At 62.8% G+C, this 19,728-nt stretch overlaps 1 protein-coding gene across 2 annotated transcripts; it reads left to right on the top strand.

Moving 5' to 3' along the window:
* The first annotated feature begins 1,342 nt into the window (after positions 1 to 1,342).
* KCNH2 (potassium voltage-gated channel subfamily H member 2) lies at positions 1,343 to 19,179 on the top strand. Of its 2 annotated transcripts, XM_055591264.1 has the most exons (14): positions 1,343 to 1,422; positions 3,581 to 3,745; positions 5,440 to 5,910; positions 6,522 to 6,733; positions 11,332 to 11,760; positions 12,480 to 12,867; positions 13,156 to 13,355; positions 13,808 to 14,060; positions 15,183 to 15,376; positions 15,637 to 15,736; positions 16,331 to 16,603; positions 16,692 to 16,878; positions 17,186 to 17,363; positions 18,644 to 19,179. In XM_055591264.1, the coding sequence occupies exons 2-14, from the start codon at positions 3,643 to 3,645 to the stop codon at positions 18,770 to 18,772; spliced, it is 3,117 nt and encodes a 1,038-aa protein (XP_055447239.1). In that variant the 5' UTR covers positions 1,343 to 1,422; positions 3,581 to 3,642; the 3' UTR covers positions 18,773 to 19,179. The 2 variants fall into 2 exon arrangements, with proteins under 2 accessions (XP_055447239.1, XP_055447241.1); XM_055591266.1 differs by lacking the exons at positions 1,343 to 1,422; positions 3,581 to 3,745; positions 5,440 to 5,910; positions 6,522 to 6,733 and adding an exon at positions 8,393 to 8,754.
* Positions 19,180 to 19,728: the final 549 nt, after the last annotated feature.

Raw genomic sequence — 19,728 nt, 5'->3', positions numbered from 1 at the left:
GCGCTCCGGGCCCCCGCGGCCTCGGGAGCGCGGGCCGCGCCTGCCACACAGCGGCCCCCGGCGGAAGTGCAGCCTCACCCGGCTCTGGGCCGAAGTCCTCATCGGCTCCCTCCCCGGAGCTGCTCTGCGGGGCCGGGGCGAGGCGGAGGGAGGAGGGGCGCAGAGTGATGAGCAGGGTCTGGAGTACAGGGGAGCGGGGCTTGCGGAGGGCAAGGCGCGGCTCCGTAGGGCGGTGCGCCAGCGCAGGGCTCCCTGGGGGCGAGCGGGACGCCGAATCTCCGTGTCTCTTCTCTGCTGAGCTGCGTGAAGGTCACGGCCCCACCGCCCTGCAGGCGGCGATTTGCCCTCTCCGCCCGATGCCCAGTCCTAGCTGTCCCTGTGTCCCACCCCTGGCCTGCTGACTTTCAGCTGCCCACAGGGACCCCCCCAACCCCCCATCATTTCAGCCAGTGATGGGATGGGGTCCTCGGGTAGTTCTGGTTCAAGAGCCGGGTGTGTGTGTGTACGAGTGACATGGCAGCCCACAGAAGACCCAGCCAGCCAGGCAGGGTGGTGGGAGGCAGAGCCTCTCGCAGCCCTGGCCAACCTGGGCCCCCTGCTTTCCTTCCTTCCATTATGTCCCGTCACAGACAGCGACTAGAGCCTCTCCATGCTGCCCCCCCCCACCTCATCTCCCCCCTACAAGCCATCAGGCAGGGTTCCAGTTCACATTTTTGGAATAACAAGGGCTTTTATAAAGTTATTTGAAAGGGAAAAATTCCTTGAATATCGACAAAGGGAGAGGACCAAGGGGGCTCCGAGTGTCTGTGTGTCCAGGGGCGGGGGGTGGGCCTGCGCTGTAAGGGGGGCTTGTATCTGGAGTTTCTGACATCCCTGGGCTGTCAGGGTCCGGGGATGTCTGGGTCCTGGGCTGTCTGGGCCACGGAGTGCAGTTCTGGCCGCTCTGGCTGAGACTCCGCAACTGAAGCGGGCATGGGGTGTTGAGGCCTCAGGTTCAGAATCCTGAACTGGTGTTCTGTGGGCAGAATTCCCCAGGCCATCCAGAAGGTTGGGTTCATCCAGGGTCCATGCTCTGGACTTATTTAGATAAGTTTCCCAGGGGAGAATGAGGATCCAGGGCCTGGATCACTGAACTCCCAAGGTGTGGGTGTTGGGGGGTGGTCTCCAGGGCTAAGGGTTTCCTGGTCTCTGGCCTCTCCTTAGTCCTTGTGAGGGCCAGTCCCTGCTCAGGCCGCTGCCGGCCATCACCATATTAGGGCATAAACTCCAGGCGGGCTGTCTGGGTGCCAAACGGTCTCCAGCTGGGCCCAGCCTCCTGCAGCTCCCAACACCACAGCCGAGCTTCAGCCGGGCCATGTCAGAGGCCGGAGGTCAGAGGACAGGAGCAGCTACTGGAGGGGAGACCCGGACAGAGCCTCCCAGGTCAGGTCTTGTGCGCTGAGCCATGAGGGCCTGGGTGAATGGAAGGGCTTTGGGGTGGGGCGGAGAATTCCTGGCCAGCCCCTCCCCTGGCCCAGCCTCCCTCATCTCAGTGCTTTCCTGTTTCCCTTGGTTTTAGAGGATCTCCATCCCGAGATTAATTGCATAGCTGTTAGAATCGCTGCTCTGCTGCCTCTCTTAGCCCTGTCCCCAGCAGATCTTCCTTGAGCCCTGCCAGCCTCTCCGTTTGTGCTGGGACTTGTCAGATTCTTGGTGAAGCTTCTGCCGTACTCCCCAGGCATAGCCCCCCCAGGCCTTTTTAGCCGCCAGCCCCTCCAGGTTGTTGGCCTTGACTTAGTTCACCCCAGCCATGGCCCCTCCAGAATCCAGTCCCCATCCTTGACCCCTCCCCTACCATTAGCACCGCCCCATCACCAAGCCCTCTGGCCAGCGCCTGCTCCCTGGTGCATTGTTCTGGCTGCTAGGCCCGTCAGAGGGAACACAGACACCGGCGAGTTAGGTGCCTGCAGTTCACAGGACACAGATGAGCACCAGGAAAGAAGTCTCTGCCCTGGAAGAGGAGATGAAGAGTATGCTTGGTCCCCATTGGGTCCCTGGAGGAGGAATGAGATGTCAACGCACCTTCTTGTTGCAACAGCAAGGGCTTCCTGCAGGGGGCGATTCTGAGCTGGGCCTTAGGCAGAGCCTGAAAGCCCACAGGGTGTCTTTCAGAACTAACTAGAGAGGAGGGTGAGTGGGCTGGGTGCTGGTCAGGGCAGAGGCATATTGGGTACATTTGGCCTGGTGAACTGACATCACCTGGAATAGGGGCCCTGGTGGCCAGAGAGAGGTTGGGAGGGGAAAGAAAGTCAGGAAGAGAGAAAAAGACAGATGTCTCTCACCAGAGTCAGAGATGAAAGATCTAGAAACAGTGCTTCTCGACTCTGGTGAATTTCTAATGTGTTACAGACCAGTTCTTGTTGTTCAGTCACTCGTCTGTGTCCCACTCTTTGTGACCCCATGGACTGCAGCACGCCAGGCTTCCCTGTCCTTCACCGTCTCCCAGAGTTTGCTCAAACTCATGTCCATTGAGTTGATAATGCCACCCAACCGTCTCATCCTCTGTTGTCCCCTTCTCCTCCTGCCTTCAATCTTTCCCAGCATCAGGGTCTTTTCCAATGAGTCAGATCTTTGCATCAGGTGGCCAAAGGATTGGAGCATTGGCTTCAGCATCAGTCCTTCCAATGAATATTCAGGACTGATATCCTTTAGGATGGACTGGTTTGATCTCATTGCAGTCCAAGGGACTCTTGAGTCCTCCAACACCACAGTTCAAAAGCATCAGTTCTTCAGTGCTCAGCCTTCTTTACAGACCAGTACTGGTGTGAAATGCAAAAACCATATGCTTGGCTATTGTGGCAATGTCAAATTGCTGTAAAGCGTTTGAAACTCTAGCTCTCAACTTCTGCACTTCTTGTGGGCAAGACACCATCTGGGGACTGAGAAAGAGGAGCAAAAACAGAACAAGGGGCCAGGGTGCTGGCTAACGTGTAGTGTTCAGTGCATGCCAGGCACTACACTAAGCGCCTGGCATGTATTGACTTACTGGCCACAACTCATGAGGAGAGAATGGTCATCGTTCCCATTTTTGAGATGAGGAAAATGAGGTACAAGTAGGGTAAACATGGAAGAAAAGGCATGTGTGACTAGGCAGCAGAGCTGGGATCTGGACCCTGAGATCCTGGGCTTAAAGTCTGGGTGTCCCCTCTGGGCTGCACCATCTTGCCTGAGGAAGAGCAGAGATACAGCGTGAGAGGAGAGGGGAAGTGATGCAGGAAGAAAGGAAGGAGCAGAAGGCAGTGCGAGGAGAAGGCACACGGGGAGAGAGGCCAGGAGCTGCATGGCTGGCAGAGAGAGAGGAGGGGAGAGCTCTGGAAGGGGAAAGCTGGCATGGCCCATCAGGGAGGCGGCTCTGGCTGCCACGTGGCAGGAGGTGGCAGGGTGGGGCAGGAGCCGCTGGCGAGATGAGGGGGCAACACTGGGCTCCGGAGCTGTGGGGGCGTCAGAAGTGGACAGGCCCCTTCGGGTTCTGGAGTGGGGTGGGGTGGCGGGGGTGTCCATCCCACCTGGGAGCACAGGGGCCCGTGTTCTCACTTTGCAGGGAGCTGCTTCCTGTGCCTGGTGGATGTGGTACCTGTGAAGAATGAAGATGGAGCCGTCATCATGTTCATTCTCAACTTTGAGGTGGTGATGGAGAAGGACCTGGTGGGGTCGCCGGCCCGGGACACCAACCACCGCGCCCCTCCCACCAGCTGGCTGGCCCCCGGTAAGTGCAGCGGTGCTGTCTGGCTGGAGCGGGAATATATGGTTTCCCTCCCCTGGGGTCATGAGGCTACCCAAGGCCAATGTTCTGCAGGCAGCGATTCAGAGGCAGGTTCAGGGGGACACCTTTCAGAGATGGGGAGTGAACACGAAGGATATGACCAGTCCCATGTGGCTCAGCGTGGACAGATGGTGTGGAGTGACCGAGTCCAGACTCCGCTTTCCTTGGGGGGCAGGATCACAACTGGCTTCACAGCTTTACCGGCTTGGGTTCCCCCTCCAGCAGCCCCCTGGGAGTGGTCCTCTCTCCAGCCCCAGGGATGGGGGGGTCCCCCTTCCTGGCTGGCCCTGGTCACTCCAGGGCAGCTCCCACTGCTCATGAGAAGGCCCCGTCTCCCTCATGGACTCAGCTCTGGGACGTTTCTGCCACTGGTCCTAGTTCTGGACTGGCTGCTTCCCGGATACTTGAGAACGTGAGGGGACTGCTTCCTGGGGCTGGAGACAGGGAGGCCTCACCTCATCCTCCTGTGACTCAAAGGCTCAGACACCACCCCGCCCATCCCCTTCTGCGGCCTCTTTGGATTTAATTTTAAATGTTCCCTCAGAGTCAGGGCAAAAGAAACCGCCTCTGGTTTCTCAAGCTCTAAACAGCAGCCTCAATAAAGCTGGCCCGACCTCTCCCATGGGTACCACCCGCAAGGTGGCGGGGTACAGCAGGAACCCGTGGCATCATTCCTTCTCCACTCAGATGCAGCCCCTGCCAGCTCCTGTGTTCAGTTCAGTTCAGTCACTCAGTCATGTCTGACTCTTTGCAACCCCATGGACTGCAGCACGTCAGGCCTCCCCGTTCATCACCAACTCCTGGAGTTTACTCAAAGTCCTGTCCATTGAGTCGGTGATGCCATCCAACCATCTCATCCTCTGTCGTCCCCTTCTCCTCACGCTTTCAATCTTTCCCAGCATCAGGGTCTTTTCCAATGAGTCAGTTCTTCCCATCAGGTGGCCAAAGTATTGGAGTTTCAGCTGCAGCATCAGTCCTCCCAATGAATATTCAGGACTGATCTCCTTTAGGATGGACTGGTTGGATCTCCTTGCAGTCCAAGGGACTCTCAAGAGTCTTCTCCAACACCACAGTTCAAAAGCATCAAAAGCTTCTGTGTGACCTCCCACAAATGACAGAACTCACTGATGCCTGAATTTCTTCCAGTCTAAAAAGTGGAGATACTGACACCCACTGGGCGCAGTTGGGAGAGTCACAGGTGGTTTGCTGGAGAACCTCCCTCACAGGGGATGTGAGGCTCAAAAGACAGTGGTTTATTATTGCTGGAGTCTTAGATAAGATTGTGTTCTAGGCCAGTGGTCTCCAACCTTTGTGGCACGAGGGACGGGTTTCCACCAATCAGGGGTTGGAGAGGGGAGGTGGCTTCCAGATAATTCAAGTTTCTTGATTTCTGTTATTGTTACATCAGCTCCACCTCTGGGCATCAGACATTAGATTCTGAGGTTGGGGACCCCTCTTCTAAACTTCTTTGGAGACGAGTCCTGTGTAGCAGGGATGGGGGTGGAGGGGTGCCCTCCAGCTATCGGGGCCCCCACTTTCCCTCCTCCTCCCCTTGGTGACTGGAGCTCCAGCTCCTAGGCCTTGCCCTCTCCCGGGCTGCTGGGGCCACGCACCTCCCTTCTGCCCCCCACCCGCAGGCCGCGCCAAGACCTTCCGATTGAAGCTGCCCGCGCTGCTGGCCTTGACTGCCCGGGATTCGTCGGTGCGGCCGGGTAGCGCAGGCGGTGCGGGCGCCCCGGGGGCGGTGGTGGTGGACGTGGACTTGACGCCCGCGGCCCCCAGCAGCGAGTCCCTGGCCCTGGACGAGGTGACGGCCATGGACAACCACGTGGCGGGGAGGGCGGCGGAGGAGCGGCGCGCGCTGGTGGGTCCCGGCTCGCCGCCGCCCCCGCCTCCTCCGCCGCCTCAGCCCGCTTGTGTGCCAGGCCCGCACCCGTCGCCCCGGGCGCACAGCCTCAACCCTGATGCCTCAGGCTCCAGCTGCAGCCTGGCCCGGACGCGCTCCCGAGAGAGCTGCGCCAGCGTGCGCCGGGCCTCCTCGGCCGACGACATCGAGGCCATGCGCACCGGGGCGCTGCCCCCGCCACCGCCGCGCCACGCCAGCACCGGTGAGGGTCGCCCCCCACCCCACCCCATGCAGGAACTGCCCCACCGCCAGGTCCCCACCCGCAGGACCTCAGCTTCCTCCCTCTCCGCCCTGTCCTGTGTGCCTGGGAGATGGAAATCCTATTAAGCACTTATTTAATCCCATTAAGTAGCCTTTTACTCCATTAAACCGTGCATTCATCCCTGTTGCATTCTTCTACTCTGGGAGCCGGTGTGGGCTGGGAGCTGGCACTCCCAGGCCTGCCTGCAGCCGGGATGCCCACGGGGGAGTCGGGAGGGCTAAAGAGGCCTCAGGGGCCCTGCCGCACCACCTGGGCCTGGGGCAGGCTCCCAGGGCCTGTTGAACAGACCCCAGTGAAGGCTTTTGCTCCTTCCTCCTTTCCTAGTGCCTCAGGGGCCTGCTTCCATAAAGTGGGGAGGGGTTCTGGCCTCACTTATTTCTCAGGGACACTGCTCCCCCGTCTCCTGAGCTGGCCTGCCTCACTGGACCCCACGGCCTGGCTCATGGCTTGGCTCCTGCCTGGCCTGTCTCCACCCCAGCTCTGAGTCGTCGACCTGACGGCCTTTGCCCCTGCCTGCCTGCCGCCCTGACAGCCTCTCCCCTCCACCTCAGGGGCCATGCACCCCCTGCGCAGTGGCCTGCTTAACTCCACCTCTGATTCGGACCTCGTGCGCTACCGCACCATCAGCAAGATCCCCCAGATCACCCTCAACTTCGTGGATCTCAAGGGCGACCCCTTCCTGGCTTCGCCCACCAGCGACAGGGAGATCATAGCCCCTAAGATAAAGGAGCGGACCCACAACGTCACCGAGAAGGTCACCCAGGTAGGCGCGCCTGGCCCCCCACTCACCTGGGAGAAGCTTGGAGGGGGTGGAGGGGTGCAGTCAGTGAGGGCTTCCTGAAGGTGGTGGCTGGGGGTGGGGGTGGTGTTTCAGTGCTGGGACGAGAGAAGAGTCTGAGAGCTCCTGGAGAAAGGGAGCCTGGAGTGGGGAAGCCTGGGGAGGGGGCAGGTACAGGGGACAGGTGGATGGGGCTTGGGGAGGACAGGGCAGTCGAGGCTGGGCACCTGGTAGGGTCAGGGTGGGCGGGAGAAGGCAACCATGGGGCACAAGGGGGTCTGCGCACAGGGTGTGGTAAAGACATACTGGAGGCAAACCAACAAGCTTCACATCAGAAGGGGCCACAGAGGTCAAGGTGGCTTCCCTGGTGGCTCAGACGGTAAAGAACCTGCCTGCATCGCGTGTGACCCAAGTTCGATCCCTGGGTTTCAGAAGATCCCCTGGAGGAAAGCATGGCAACCCACTCCAGTGTTCTTGCCTGGAGAATCCCATGGACAGAGGAGCTTGGCAGGCTACAGTCCATAGGGTCGCAAAGAATTGGACAGGACTGAGCAACTCACACATCCAGAGGTCAAGGTTGGGGGGTTCTGATTCTTCTAGGCTAATGTGATGAGCCAGGCTGGGGTTGGGGACCCAGTGCCAGGATGACCCAGGGGTGCCCACCCCTGTCTGCAAGCCACAGAAGAGGAGAGTTTCCTTCCCAGGTCGGGAGGGGACTCGATAGAGGTTGGGGAACACATAGAGAGAGGGTCAGGTCTTTGAATCCTGGGCTGGAGAAGACTGCCAGTCTTGGGGGGAAACTGCCCAACGCCGCCCAGTGCCAGAACCAGCCTGGTGTCCTGCCCCGTCTTGGCAGCAAGATCATCTATCTGCACGACTCCCTCCGCCCCCAGACACTGCCCAGTCCATCCCAGCCCCTTCCCATCCTGGCCTGGGGGGTAGGGGAGGGTCAGGACTGAGGAGCCAGAGACAGCCAGCGACCCTGTTGCCCCCTCCCGCCCCTTTGGCAGCAGTGACCCAAGTGAGGGAGCTGTCCGTCCGCCGGGGCCTCCTCCTGGCCCTGCTCCCGCTGCTGCCTCTGGCTCTCTGGGTCTCTGCCAGGTCTCCAGCCCCTTGGCCTTGACTCCAGAACCTTCCCCCAACATGCTGGGCCCCTTATCTGGCAGCCGACCCCCACTCCCCTCCACCACCGCCCTCTCCCCTGGCCCCACCTGGAGCCCTGCCTGCCACCCTGCTCCCGCGTGCCCACGGGGTGTGCTGTTTGTTGTGTTGTGGGCTCTGTGTGTGTGTGTGTGCCCACACACGCACGCGTCTGTGTGTGCCAGCGTGCGGGTGTGTTCCTGGGCTCTCTGGTCACCGGGCAGGCAGTCTCTCCGTTTCTGGGTGTCTGTCTGACTCTGGCCGGCGGGGCGGGGGTGTTGAAGGGCCCATTAATCTGCAGTGACAGGCCGGGCTGCCGGGGGCCGGGGGAGGGGCGCGGGCTGCGGGAGCGGCTGCAGCAGGAGCCCCGGGCGGGGGCCGCGGGGGAGGGGGCCTCCGGCCGGCCGGGGCGGGGTGGGGGTGGGGACCCGAGAGGAGGAGGGGCCGGCTGGAGGAGCTGGAGGTTCCGAGAGCGCCGGGCGCCGGCTGCTGGGCTGGCAGCGGGCAGAGCGCAGCTCCCGGCCCTGGGGCCCGCACCGGGGTTGCGGGAGGAAGCATGGGCCGCCCCAGCCAGGTGGGCTGCTGGCCACACTCCCTGCCAGGGTGACCCCAGCCCTGAGGCCCAGCCCCGGCGACCCTGGCCGCCAGGCCAGAGGCTGCCCTGGGAGCCAGGCCGCCAGCCTCTGGGGTGCAGGTGAGGTGCTGGCGTGGGCCCTTGGGGCCCCAGGGCAGGCAGGCTGGGGGGAGCCAAGTCCTCCATGGCGGCCCCGTCAGGGAAGGCGAGCAGGACAGGGGCCCTGCAGCCCAGGGCCCAGAAAGGCCGGGTGAGACGGGCCGTGCGCATCTCCAGCCTGGTGGCCCAGGAGGTAGGTGTTCCCCCCAGCTCCCCTCTTCCCCCCGCCCCCCCACCCTCGTGCGGGTCCGACGCGGCTCTGAGGGCTCTGGCTCCAGGTCAGGAGAGGGCTTCCGAGGTGCAGGATGGTTTTGAGGGCGGGGAATCCCCGGGAGCTGTGGCCCGGCCTGTCCCACTCTTGGCTCCAGCTTGCTCTTCTCCAGTGCCGCTCTTCTCCAGGGCCTAGGTGGACAGTGTTTGTCTTGCCAGGGCTTCCTTCCTCCTTGGCCTTCCTGGCCTGGCCTTCTAGCTGGATACACGGAAGGAGGAGAGGGGAGAACAGGAAAGTGGGTGCCCCAGAGAGCTCGGTGGGGAGCCGGGGGTGGCGTGGGAGGGAGGAGGGGAGCCACTCCGGCTTCCACCCCACCTCCCCCGGTGCGCAGGCAGCAGCTGGGCCTGGCGCCCAGGCCCGGGGCCCCACCCCGCTAGCACTCTGTGCCTTGGGGGTGGACTCTGGGGGTGAGGGAGGCATGGGCCGCTTCAGGGGTCTGGGTTTGGGGGCTGGGGGTCAGAGGCCACTGGATGAGCAGAGAGGGTCGTCTGAACCAGGCACCTGGTCCAACCTGAAGAGCTGGTTGTCCCCCCAGGCTGACGGCTTGGTAGGCACCTCTGGGGAGCCACCTCTCCACATCCCCCCCCACCCAGGGGCAGCGGGGTGGGGTGAGGGGCTCTGTCACAGAGCCAGGGGCCAGCTCAGGATGGCAGGGGGAGCTGGAGGCGGCTCAGGGCGGGGTCTGAGCACCCTTACCTCTGTTGCCAGCACCTGAACCCTCTGCCTTGGCTCTTGCGCTCCCCCCAGTGCAGGGACAGGTATGGGGGGGGGTGGATTCTTCCAGCCACAGGTGAGGACCTCGGGTTGAGCTTAAAAGAGCTTTAGCATTCTGTATGACCATGGGTCAGGGAAGGTTACACGCCCACCCAAGTCCAAGGCTGTGTGCTGAGCTGTTGGCTGCAGACTTGAGCTGGGCCGCGGCCTGTAAGATGGGGTCTGTGGGTCCCGGGTTGGTGCCCTGGGCTTGCCCCTGGCGTGTGCTTGTGCCCGGGGCGGTGCTGGCCCTGCTGTGGGCAGATGCCGGGTGGTGGTGGTGGGGGCGCAGAATCACATTCATCAGGTGTGGTCCAGCACAGCCCAGGGGGCCTGGCCACTCAGGTGGGGTGAGGAGCCCCCTGCAGGAGCCTTCTTCTGCCTCCTGTCTGCTGGGTCCCTGGTCAGTTCTGTTTTTTCAACCCTCTCTTGATCCCCGGAAGGTCACTGCCCCATGTTCTCTGCCTTAAGGAGCGAGTGGCTGGGGCTGAAGTCTGGGCAGAAGTTGGGGCCTCGAAGCCGCAGACTCCTTCCCCTGCCCCAGACCCCATCGCGTGCCTCCAGAGAGCCCCTGTGGTTACCCCCCGGGGTGGCCAAACCCGCCCCCCCTCCCCACCCAGCCGCAGCCGGTCTTAACTTCCAGTTACTTCTGCTAAGGAGGTGCCTTCCAAACAGTCCATCTGTTTGTAAGGGTGGTTCCAGGGGGGGTCCCCAGCATGAATGTGAATGGGAGTCTTTGGGGCTCCACCCCCTCCCCAGGACAAGGCCTGAGGATGTGGGCCCTGGCATTTTGTGCTGTTCCTGCAGGGCCGGCAGCCTTGGCTCTTAAGGGGGAGGGTGGGTGAGGCCTTGCACCTGGCTGCCCAGGGTGGCAGAGCCAGGCTGGGAGAGTTTGGGGATTGCGTGGGGGCAGGGGGAGGCCCCAAGGGGACAGGCCAAGGCTCCCAGGGTGGCGTGGGAAAGCTGGTCACAGCTCTTCCTAGTTTGGCTTGGGGGTGGGGGTAGGTGTGGTGGCCGCTGTCCGCAGATCTGGGTAGCGTGCCACCTCTGCCTGAGTGATGAGGGGCAGGATGTGAGACGAGCCTGGGTGGGCTTGGGGGTCATGTCTGAATGGCGGCCCCAGGCAAGGGTGAGTAGGGAGAGGGGAGCAAGTGTCATGGTGTCTCCTCTCCTGGGTGCCAAGGGACCTGAGTCTGGGTGGCTGGTATCCTTGGGTCAGTGTCAGGAAGGGACACTTAGGCCCTCAGTCCCTGGGCCATCAGCAACGGGACTTGCAGGGAACCACAGTGACTACCGCTGTTTACGTCGCCCTGGGCTGGAAGCTGTAGTCCTTGGAGCATTTGCTGGCAGAGACAGTGGTGTATATGGGACGTGTGTGTGTGTGTGTGTGTGTGTGTGTGTGTGTGTGGTTGCCATGGGGGTGAGCAAGGTGGAAGTTATATCCACAGCTGTGGGTCTGTATCGCTGGCAGGGAGTCGTGCTTGTGGGCGTTACCGTGAGGCGCCCTGGACTCAAGAGCCAGCCAGGAGGCCACATGAGGAATGGCAGTCAGCAGCCATGTCCATGCGGCTGAGGGTGGGGTGGGTGGGCCCCCCTCCTACACCCCCCCTCCTACAGACCCCCTCTTACACCCCCTCCTCTTACTCTGCTTGGCCCCTTCTCTGAGGGCCCAGCCCAGGCGTCACAGGGCCGGTGGCCTGCCCTCCCTCGCCCCACCCTTCAGCGCCACCTTCCCCGCCCGCCCAGGTCCTGTCCCTGGGGGCTGACGTGCTGCCGGAGTACAAGCTGCAGGCGCCCCGCATCCACCGCTGGACCATCCTGCACTACAGCCCCTTCAAGGCTGTGTGGGACTGGCTCATCCTGCTCCTGGTCATCTACACGGCGGTCTTCACCCCCTACTCAGCCGCCTTCCTGCTGAAGGAGACTGAAGAGGCGCCCCTGGCCCCTGACTGTGGCTACGCCTGCCAGCCACTGGCCGTGGTGGACCTCATCGTCGACATCATGTTCATCGTGGACATCCTCATCAACTTCCGCACCACCTATGTCAATGCCAACGAGGAGGTGGTCAGCCACCCCGGCCGCATCGCCGTCCACTACTTCAAGGGCTGGTTCCTCATTGACATGGTGGCCGCCATCCCCTTTGACCTGCTCATCTTCGGCTCTGGCTCTGAGGAGGTGGGCTGGCCAGGAGGCATGGGGGCAGGGGGGAGGGCAGCAGGGGGTGGGGTGAGGGGGTGGCAGACGCACGGGGCCCCCAGCTCACCCCTGCCTGCACCCCTTTCTGTGTGAGCCGCTTCCTGGTTGTAAAGGTCCAGGGGGCCTGCCTTTTCCCAGTGTGTCTGTCCAGAGTGGCCACTGCCTTCTGATTCATATGAAAAGGCCTTGAAGCTGGTGGAGCTCTGGCTAGGCACCTGAGGGTGGGTGCACCTTTCTGAGCCCCAGTTGTTTCATCCTGGTTGTGGGGAACTGTGAGCCCTTTGTTACTGTGAAGTGAAAGTGTTGGTCGCTCAGTTGTGTCCGACTCTTTGTGACCCCATGGACTGTAGCCCACCAGGCTTCCTCTGTCCGTGGGATTCTCCAGGCAAGAACACTGGAGTGGGTTGTCATTCCCTTCCCCAGGGGATCTTCCCAACCCAGGGATTGAACCTGGGACTCTTACACTGCAGGCGGATTCTTTACTGTCTGAGCCACCCGGGACCTGGCACAAAAGGGGAATGGGACTCTGCCGGGCGCAGCGGGTGGGAGGTGCTCCTACTGATATTAGGAGGAGGTTCTGGGGAGAGTCTTTGGGGATCTTACCTCCGCTGCCTCCGCACTGAGGGCTGCAGTGCCCCCCATGCTTCGTCCATCACCACCCCCACCTCACCCCACTGAGTATCTGCTGCTCCCCGTAGCTGATCGGGCTGCTGAAGACGGCGCGGCTGCTGCGGCTGGTGCGCGTGGCCCGGAAGCTGGACCGCTACTCGGAGTACGGGGCGGCCGTGCTCTTTCTGCTCATGTGCACCTTCGCACTCATCGCGCACTGGCTGGCCTGCATCTGGTACGCCATAGGCAACATGGAGCAGCCACACATGGACTCCCGCATCGGCTGGCTGCATAACCTGGGCGATCAGATTGGCAAGCCCTACAACAGCAGCGGCCTGGGCGGCCCCTCCATCAAAGACAAGTACGTCACCGCCCTCTACTTCACCTTCAGCAGCCTCACCAGCGTGGGCTTCGGCAACGTGTCCCCCAACACCAACTCGGAGAAGATCTTTTCCATCTGTGTCATGCTCATCGGCTGTGAGTGCACCCCTAGGGGCGGGCGTGGGCACAAGCCACACAGGAGAGAGAGGGTGTTGGAGGGGCCGGAGTGGGCGCTCCCCACTCCCCAGGGGTCCCCATCACGGTGCTGGGAACACCAGGGCTGAGGCACAAGGCAGGGGCTGAGGAGCGTGTGTGCCCGGGCTTGTGTGTGTGCATCTCACGTGTGTGCTCAACGCTGAGGTGGGAGTGTGTGTTGGCACTGACCTGGTGCTGGGGTGGACAGGGCCCCTCGGAGGCTGACAGCCCCACTCACCCCGCCCCCAGCCCTCATGTATGCCAGTATCTTCGGCAACGTGTCGGCCATCATCCAGCGGCTATACTCCGGCACAGCGCGCTACCACACACAGATGCTCCGCGTTCGGGAGTTCATCCGCTTCCACCAGATCCCCAACCCGCTGCGCCAGCGCCTTGAGGAGTACTTCCAGCACGCCTGGTCCTACACCAACGGCATCGACATGAATGCGGTGAGGGCCCGGGCTGGGCTGGGGGGCAGGGCGCCAGTGGGGACTTTTCTGGGTTCGCCAGAGTCACACTACCCCCCACCCCGGCCCAGGTGGGCCTAGGTAGTGCTGGAAGGACCCTGAGAGGTAGTTACCCTCCCTCTGCCCATGGAGTTCATTTCCTGGGCAAGTTCTTACTTTGGGGCAGGCTCTGGGTAATCCGTGGTTGATCCATAGGACAGCCCCAGGCAGGAGATGGTCTCCATGCCTCACACACTAGAAGGTGGAGGTGAAAGCAGGGAGGCGTCGTCCCAAGGGTGCACAGTCTGCAGGGAGGAGGGGTGGAGCTGGCATGGACACCCAGGGCCTTCCCCTGATAGATCCTGGACGTCCTGGTGCTCCCCGCTGGCTCTCCAAGGTGGGGGGTGGGAGTGGGCTCCCAGGAGAGGGCGTCCTGAGCTGCCCCCCGCCCCCAGGTGCTGAAGGGCTTCCCCGAGTGCCTGCAGGCTGACATCTGTCTGCACCTGAACCGCTCGCTGCTGCAGCACTGCAAGCCCTTCCGAGGGGCCACCAAGGGCTGCCTGCGGGCCCTGGCCATGAAGTTCAAGACGACGCACGCACCGCCCGGAGACACGCTGGTGCACGCCGGGGACCTGCTCACAGCCCTCTACTTCATCTCCCGGGGCTCCATCGAGATCCTGCGGGGTGACGTGGTCGTGGCCATCCTGGGTACGGCAGGGACCGGGAGCTGGGCCCGGAGTCCCTGCCGCAGCTGCAGAGGCCCAGCCCTCGAAGGACACAGCCCTGGGGGCTGTGGCCCTGTGACTGCCCACAGGGGCCTTGGGCTCCTTTAAGTCACCCAAGCTCAGGCCCTCCCAGGGGGCCGGGGAGAGGAGCCCTACCTGGTGGGGGCGTGGGGCGGGTGCTGCTGAACTCTGGAGGTTTCCGAATTCTGTTCCCCTTTGGGGGTCTCCTCAAGGGCTGCAATACTCTTGTTTCTTAAAATGGGATCAAACCCAAATGCTCCAAGGTAGGCAGTGGGGGAGGCTGTGCGACTGATTTCCACTTAGGGCCACATAGTTCCCTGTGGTACAGCCAAACCCTCACTTCCAGAGCAGAGGGAGTCTGCCCCTCTTCCCCTCGCATCCCTTCTTCTCTGCCCTACCTGTGCACGTGGACAGGTGTGCCTGGGCGCTGGGGACTTCCTGCCCTCTGCCTGTCCTCCCCTTGGCCCTGGCCACCTCAGGGCTGATGTGTCACAGTGGGGCTTAATGCTCATGCCGCAAGCACCCCCAAACGCCACTGGAACCAAAGTTTTGCTAAACTGCAGTTGCCTTAACTGCATCCCAGTGTTTTCCGTGCTGTGCCTGTGCTCTCCTATGCTATCCTGTTTTCTCTCAGTAAACAAAATGCTGGTCTTGATTCACTACTGTGTTATGATCTGTAGCTTGAAGAACATTGTTCATGGGGGTGCAGTGCTTAGCCAGGGGGTGTTTGGGAATGGGCTTTGGTGGCGGGGACGGTACCAGAGGAGTTAGAACCTAAGGAGGAAGCCAGGGTCTTGGGCAGAGCTGGGCATCCAGGCTGGAGCTGCTGGCTGGCCCTACAGTAGGTGGGAGGCATGGGTTCCTGGCCCTTCTCCTCCAGGGCACCACACTGCACCTGTCCTGCCTTTGGGAGCTGGGGGCAGACGGGCTGGCTGGTGCCCCCCTGGCCCTGGGGGCTGGGGCTGGGCAGCACGTAAGCAGACTGAGGGGAGGTGCCTGGCCAGGGTGACAGTGCACGGAAGACAGGTGCCTGCTGCCTCCACTGCCGCCTCCGGGGCTGAGCCCCCCTCTCGGTGGCCTCCAGGGAAGAACGACATCTTCGGAGAGCCTCTGAACCTGTACGCGCGCCCTGGGAAGTCCAATGGGGACGTGCGGGCCCTCACCTACTGCGACCTGCACAAGATCCACCGCGACGACCTGCTGGAGGTGCTGGACATGTACCCCGAGTTCTCTGACCACTTCTGGTCCAGCCTGGAGATCACCTTCAACCTGCGGGATGTAAGTGGGCCACGCGGCCGACCGCCCTGTTGGGTGGCTGTCCCTTCGCCGCGGGACCTTCTCTCTGGGCTTGTTTAATGGTATCTGGGGCAGACCAGGTTGTGAAAAGTGCCAGTCTCAGCCCTGGTCCTGCGGCGGAGCTTACACCCCACGGAGCGGGCATGCCCAGTCCCACCTCCAATGGTCATGAGAGGGTCTTCCCCGGGACCGGGCAGGGCAGGTGGGCGCGGAAAGGCCCTGACACCGCTCTTGGGTTTCAGACCAACATGATCCCCGGCTCTCCGAGCAGCGCGGAGTTGGAGGGCGGGTTCAACCGGCAACGCAAACGCAAGCTGTCCTTCCGCCGGCGCACGGACAAGGGTGAGGCGGGGGAGGGGAGGGGGCGGGGCCCAGGTGAGCCGGGAGGCGGGCGGGGGCGGGGCCTAGAGGGGGCGGAGCAGAGGGCGGGGCCGGTGGGTCTGCTCCTCCCAGGCCCCACAGACCTTCCGTCCCTACCGTCAGCGTTCCCTTCTCACCCCATCCGTTCAGGCCCACTTGAAATGTCACCTCCTCCAGGAAGCCCTCTTCCACCCTCCAGGGCAGGGGCGCGCCTAAGTTTATTGGGTCCTCACAGGGCTGGCGTCTTGATGGGCGCTGCTTTGAACCAACGAGGGCAGGAAAGACAGGGCAAAGGAGGGCGAGGTGGCCAGCACGGCAGGGACGGCTAGGGCCCGGGGTCCCAGAGAGCCCCGCCCAGCAATGCTACTGACCCAGCTCGGGCAGCCAGCGGTCACAGCCGATCTGGTCCCGCCCCCGGAGTTCGCAGTCCTTTTGGAAGTGGGTGAGAACACAAGACAGGACTGGGGACAACTCAGGGCGTCCTGCCCCCCGGTCCCCTCCCCTCCCCTTCCGGCCCTCCCCTCCTCTCTGTGCCACCTCCTGCCTTCTCTGAGGCCCGTTCTCTGTCTCCCACAGACCCGGAGCAGCCAGGGGAGGTGTCGGCCTTGGGGCCGAGCCGGGCGGGGGCAGGGCCGAGTGGCCGGGGCCGGCAGGGGGGGCCGTGGGGGGAGAGCCTGTCCAGCGGCCCCTCCAGCCCCGAGAGCAGTGAGGATGAGGGCCCAGGCCGCAGCTCCAGCCCCCTCCGCCTGGTGCCCTTCTCCAGCCCCAGGCCCCCCGGAGAGCCGCCGGGTGGGGACCCCCTGACCGAGGATGGCGAGAAGAGCAGTGACACTTGTAACCCACTATCAGGTAGGGTGAGCCCCCCACCCCCTCACCTCTGCCCGGCAGGTGGGGCATGGGCTTCTCTTCCAGCCTCAACCCTGCTCTCTGGCTGCAGGCGCCTTCTCAGGAGTGTCCAACATCTTCAGCTTCTGGGGGGACAGCCGTGGCCGCCAGTACCAGGAGCTGCCTCGCTGTCCTGCCCCCGCTCCCAGCCTCCTCAACATCCCCCTTTCCAGCCCTGGCCGTCGGCCGCGGGGAGACGTGGAGACCAGGCTGGACGCCCTCCAGAGGCAGCTCAATAGGTGAGTGTCCAGGGGGACAGGCTAGGAGGTGTTGGATGGGGGAGTGCTGCAGTGTGATCTGTGGGTTTCGGGCAGTGTTTTCAGGTGCCGGTGGGGTGGGGGTTGTTTGCTCCATCTAGACCTCTCCATGTGTCCCAGCGGCTTGGCCCTCTCCTTCCGTTCGGAGCCAAGCTGGGGCTGCCACACCTAGGATGGAGAGTGGGCCTGGGGGTTGACCAGCTGGCTGTCCACAGGGCGGTCCTGAAGTCACAGTTGCTGGTGTCTCCACTTCTCTGAGACCCAGAGCATCCTCCTCCTTCTCGCCCAGGCTGGAGACCCGGCTGAGCGCAGACATGGCCACCGTCCTGCAGCTGCTGCAGAGACAGATGACGCTGGTCCCGCCAGCCTACAGTGCTGTGACCACCCCGGGGCCCGGCCCCGCCTCCACCTCCCCCCTGCTGCCCGCAGGCCCCATCCCCACCCTCACCCTGGACTCGCTTTCTCAGGTGAGTTCCCAGCAACCCCGGCCTTGCCTTTTCTACACCAATTTCACCCCAGGCCTGCTTTGCTGCCCCTTCTGTGGCCTTGGGCCCCAGCCTCCTCCCTTCCTCCATCCCTGCCCTCCTCCCAGGCAGTATTCTTGGAGAAGGAGGAGCTGTGAGCACGGAGCACAAAGCACGCATTTGGCTGGGACAAGGCAGCCCTCAGGCTGCAGGCCGAGTGGTCTGCATTCCCCTGGGGTCACCTGAAGGGCCGGGTCTACTCGGGGTGCCTGTGTCCATGGCTGCATGTGGAGGAGATTGTTGAGCCCTGGGGGGCTGGTGGTGGGGGCTGGTGGTGGGTGCTGGGTGCCAGTGTGCCCTTGGGACAGAATCCCACGGCCCTGCTGTTGCTGACACCCCTGGGTCTGACTCTCCACTCGACCCATGACTTTCATGCTCGGCACTTTGCAGGGTTGTCCCAGAGGCTTTGGTTAAGCCCCAGGGTGGCCCTTCCGGTCGGCTTCTCTCCCCCGCTGCTAGAGGTGGGCCTCTGTCATCCTTTGTCCTCTCCTGAGCGGACCTGTGTGTTCCTGGCCTCCTGACAGGACAGCGGTGTCTGGGTCTCAAGCTGGGGGTCCTTCGGGCAACTTGAGGTGGCCTGGGCTCCGCCGCCCCCCGCCCCCCAACCCGGCATCTGCTCCCCTCCCATATGGTGCCTGCTCCTGTTTGCAGACACCAGGGCCCACGTCAGCAAATGTGCCAGTCTCCCTTCACAGCCTCCCCCGCAGAGATCTCACAGCAGACTCGTCAGCACCCACAAAGCCCCTCCCGCCTGCCCTGGCACTCTCCCTGGCCTTCCGAAGCCTGGCCGCCAGCCTGCCTCTGTTTCTAGGTCCTGGAGTCCTTTTGAGACTGCAGGCAGGAACCTTGTCTCTTTTTCTGTCTAGCTTTGGTGCCAGCTCAGGGCCCCTTATTCCGCGTCGGTGTTGAATCCAGCGGCCAGGTTCCCTGGGGAGGGAAGTGGCTGAGGCCTGGGGCTCCCTGCAGGATCAGACAGATGCTGCCTTGGGGCCCCCAGCTGCCCGGCCTGGCTCTTGTCCACCCAGAGCATATACCTCCACGTCCAGTCTTGCCCCCCTCCCTTGGCAGTTGGAGTCCTGCTCTGTCTCCCTCAGCTCTTCTCCTGTCTCCTCCAAACCCCCTCCTGTCTGGCCCCAGAGTTCCCGTACCCTCTCTCTCCTCTGACCCTCTCCCTCTCTCGCTCCTCGACTCCAGGCCCCCCACACTCTTTGTTTTCTCCGCAGGTTTCCCAGTTCATGGCGTGCGAGGAGCTGCCCCAAGACGGACCCGCTCGACGCCTCTCCCTGCCGGGCCAGCTGGGGGCCCTAACCTCCCAGCCCCTGCACAGACACGGCTCAGACCCGGGAAGTTAGTGGGGCTGCCCAGTGTGGACACGTGGCTCACCCAGGTTCAATGCACTGCCTGGGCCCCTCCCTGTGGAGGCCCTGCCCGGGAGGCCCTGGCCGCCGACGGGAGAGGAATAGGAAGGCACGGCCCCTCCCCCAGCCCTTGGGGGCCCACCTCCTCCTGAGGTCCCCAGGGGCCCCGGTATGGGGGGGCACGGGGGCAGGGACAGGGCCGGGCAGTGGATGGGGGTCTGTGGTCCCCCCACTGCCCTGGGGCAGTAGCTGGTCTAACTGCCCGGAGGCACCCGGCCCTGGGCCTTAGGCACCTCAAGGACTTTTCTGCTATTTACTGCTCTTATTGTTAAGGATAATAATTAAGGATCATATGAATAATTAATGAAGATGCTGATGACTATGAATAATAAATAATTATCCTGAGGAGACTCCAGTGGTGCTGGGAAGTGTAATAGCTACCTGCTGTATCCCGTGTTCGTGGCCACAGCATTGTGGGCGTGGGCCAGTCCGTCTGTGTGCGCCGGGCCTGCAGGGGCAGCTCCGACATCTGGGTGTGGGGTGGGTGCAGTGAGGGGTGCTCCCTTGGGGCTGATACACATCACCTTCAGGGCTTCTTGCCTCCGGAGGGCCCTGCTTCCCTGTGGTCCTGGATTCAGGATGGCAAAGAGTTACCTGGACTGCGATGAATGTAGAGGTTGTCCTAATGAGATGCTGGGCCTGGGGTCCCACACTTCAGAGCCTTGGTGGCTAATGGATTGGCACACTGGCCCCTGAAACTGACCCCACGATGACGGCTGATGCAGCCATGCTCTCCCCCACACACAGCTCTTGAGCCCAGCCCATGCTGTTATATTTGGCCACGTCCCCAACTTGGCCTCGCATGCATGCCAAGTTCCTTCAGTCGTGTCTGACTCTTTGCCATCCCATAGGCTGTAGCCCGCCAGGCTCCTCTGTGCATGGAATTCTCC

This window comes from Bubalus kerabau, chromosome 8 (assembly GCF_029407905.1).
Source record: "Bubalus kerabau isolate K-KA32 ecotype Philippines breed swamp buffalo chromosome 8, PCC_UOA_SB_1v2, whole genome shotgun sequence".
Classification (NCBI taxonomy): domain Eukaryota; kingdom Metazoa; phylum Chordata; class Mammalia; order Artiodactyla; family Bovidae; genus Bubalus; species Bubalus kerabau.
Note: the sequence above shows the minus strand (reverse complement) of the source record. Positions and strands in the feature narration are given on the sequence as shown.

What these genes read in the sequence shown, in the direction of transcription:
- KCNH2 (XM_055591264.1), top strand. Translation starts at nt 3,643, where the DNA reads ATGTTCATTCTCAACTTTGAGGTGGTGATGGAGAAGGACCTGGTGGGG. An exon ending in CACCAGCTGGCTGGCCCCCG is followed by an intron (nt 3,746 to 5,439) that starts GTAAGTGCAGCG and finishes CCCCACCCGCAG; the next exon opens with GCCGCGCCAAGACCTTCCGA. An exon ending in TCACCGAGAAGGTCACCCAG is followed by an intron (nt 6,734 to 11,331) that starts GTAGGCGCGCCT and finishes CCGCCCGCCCAG; the next exon opens with GTCCTGTCCCTGGGGGCTGA.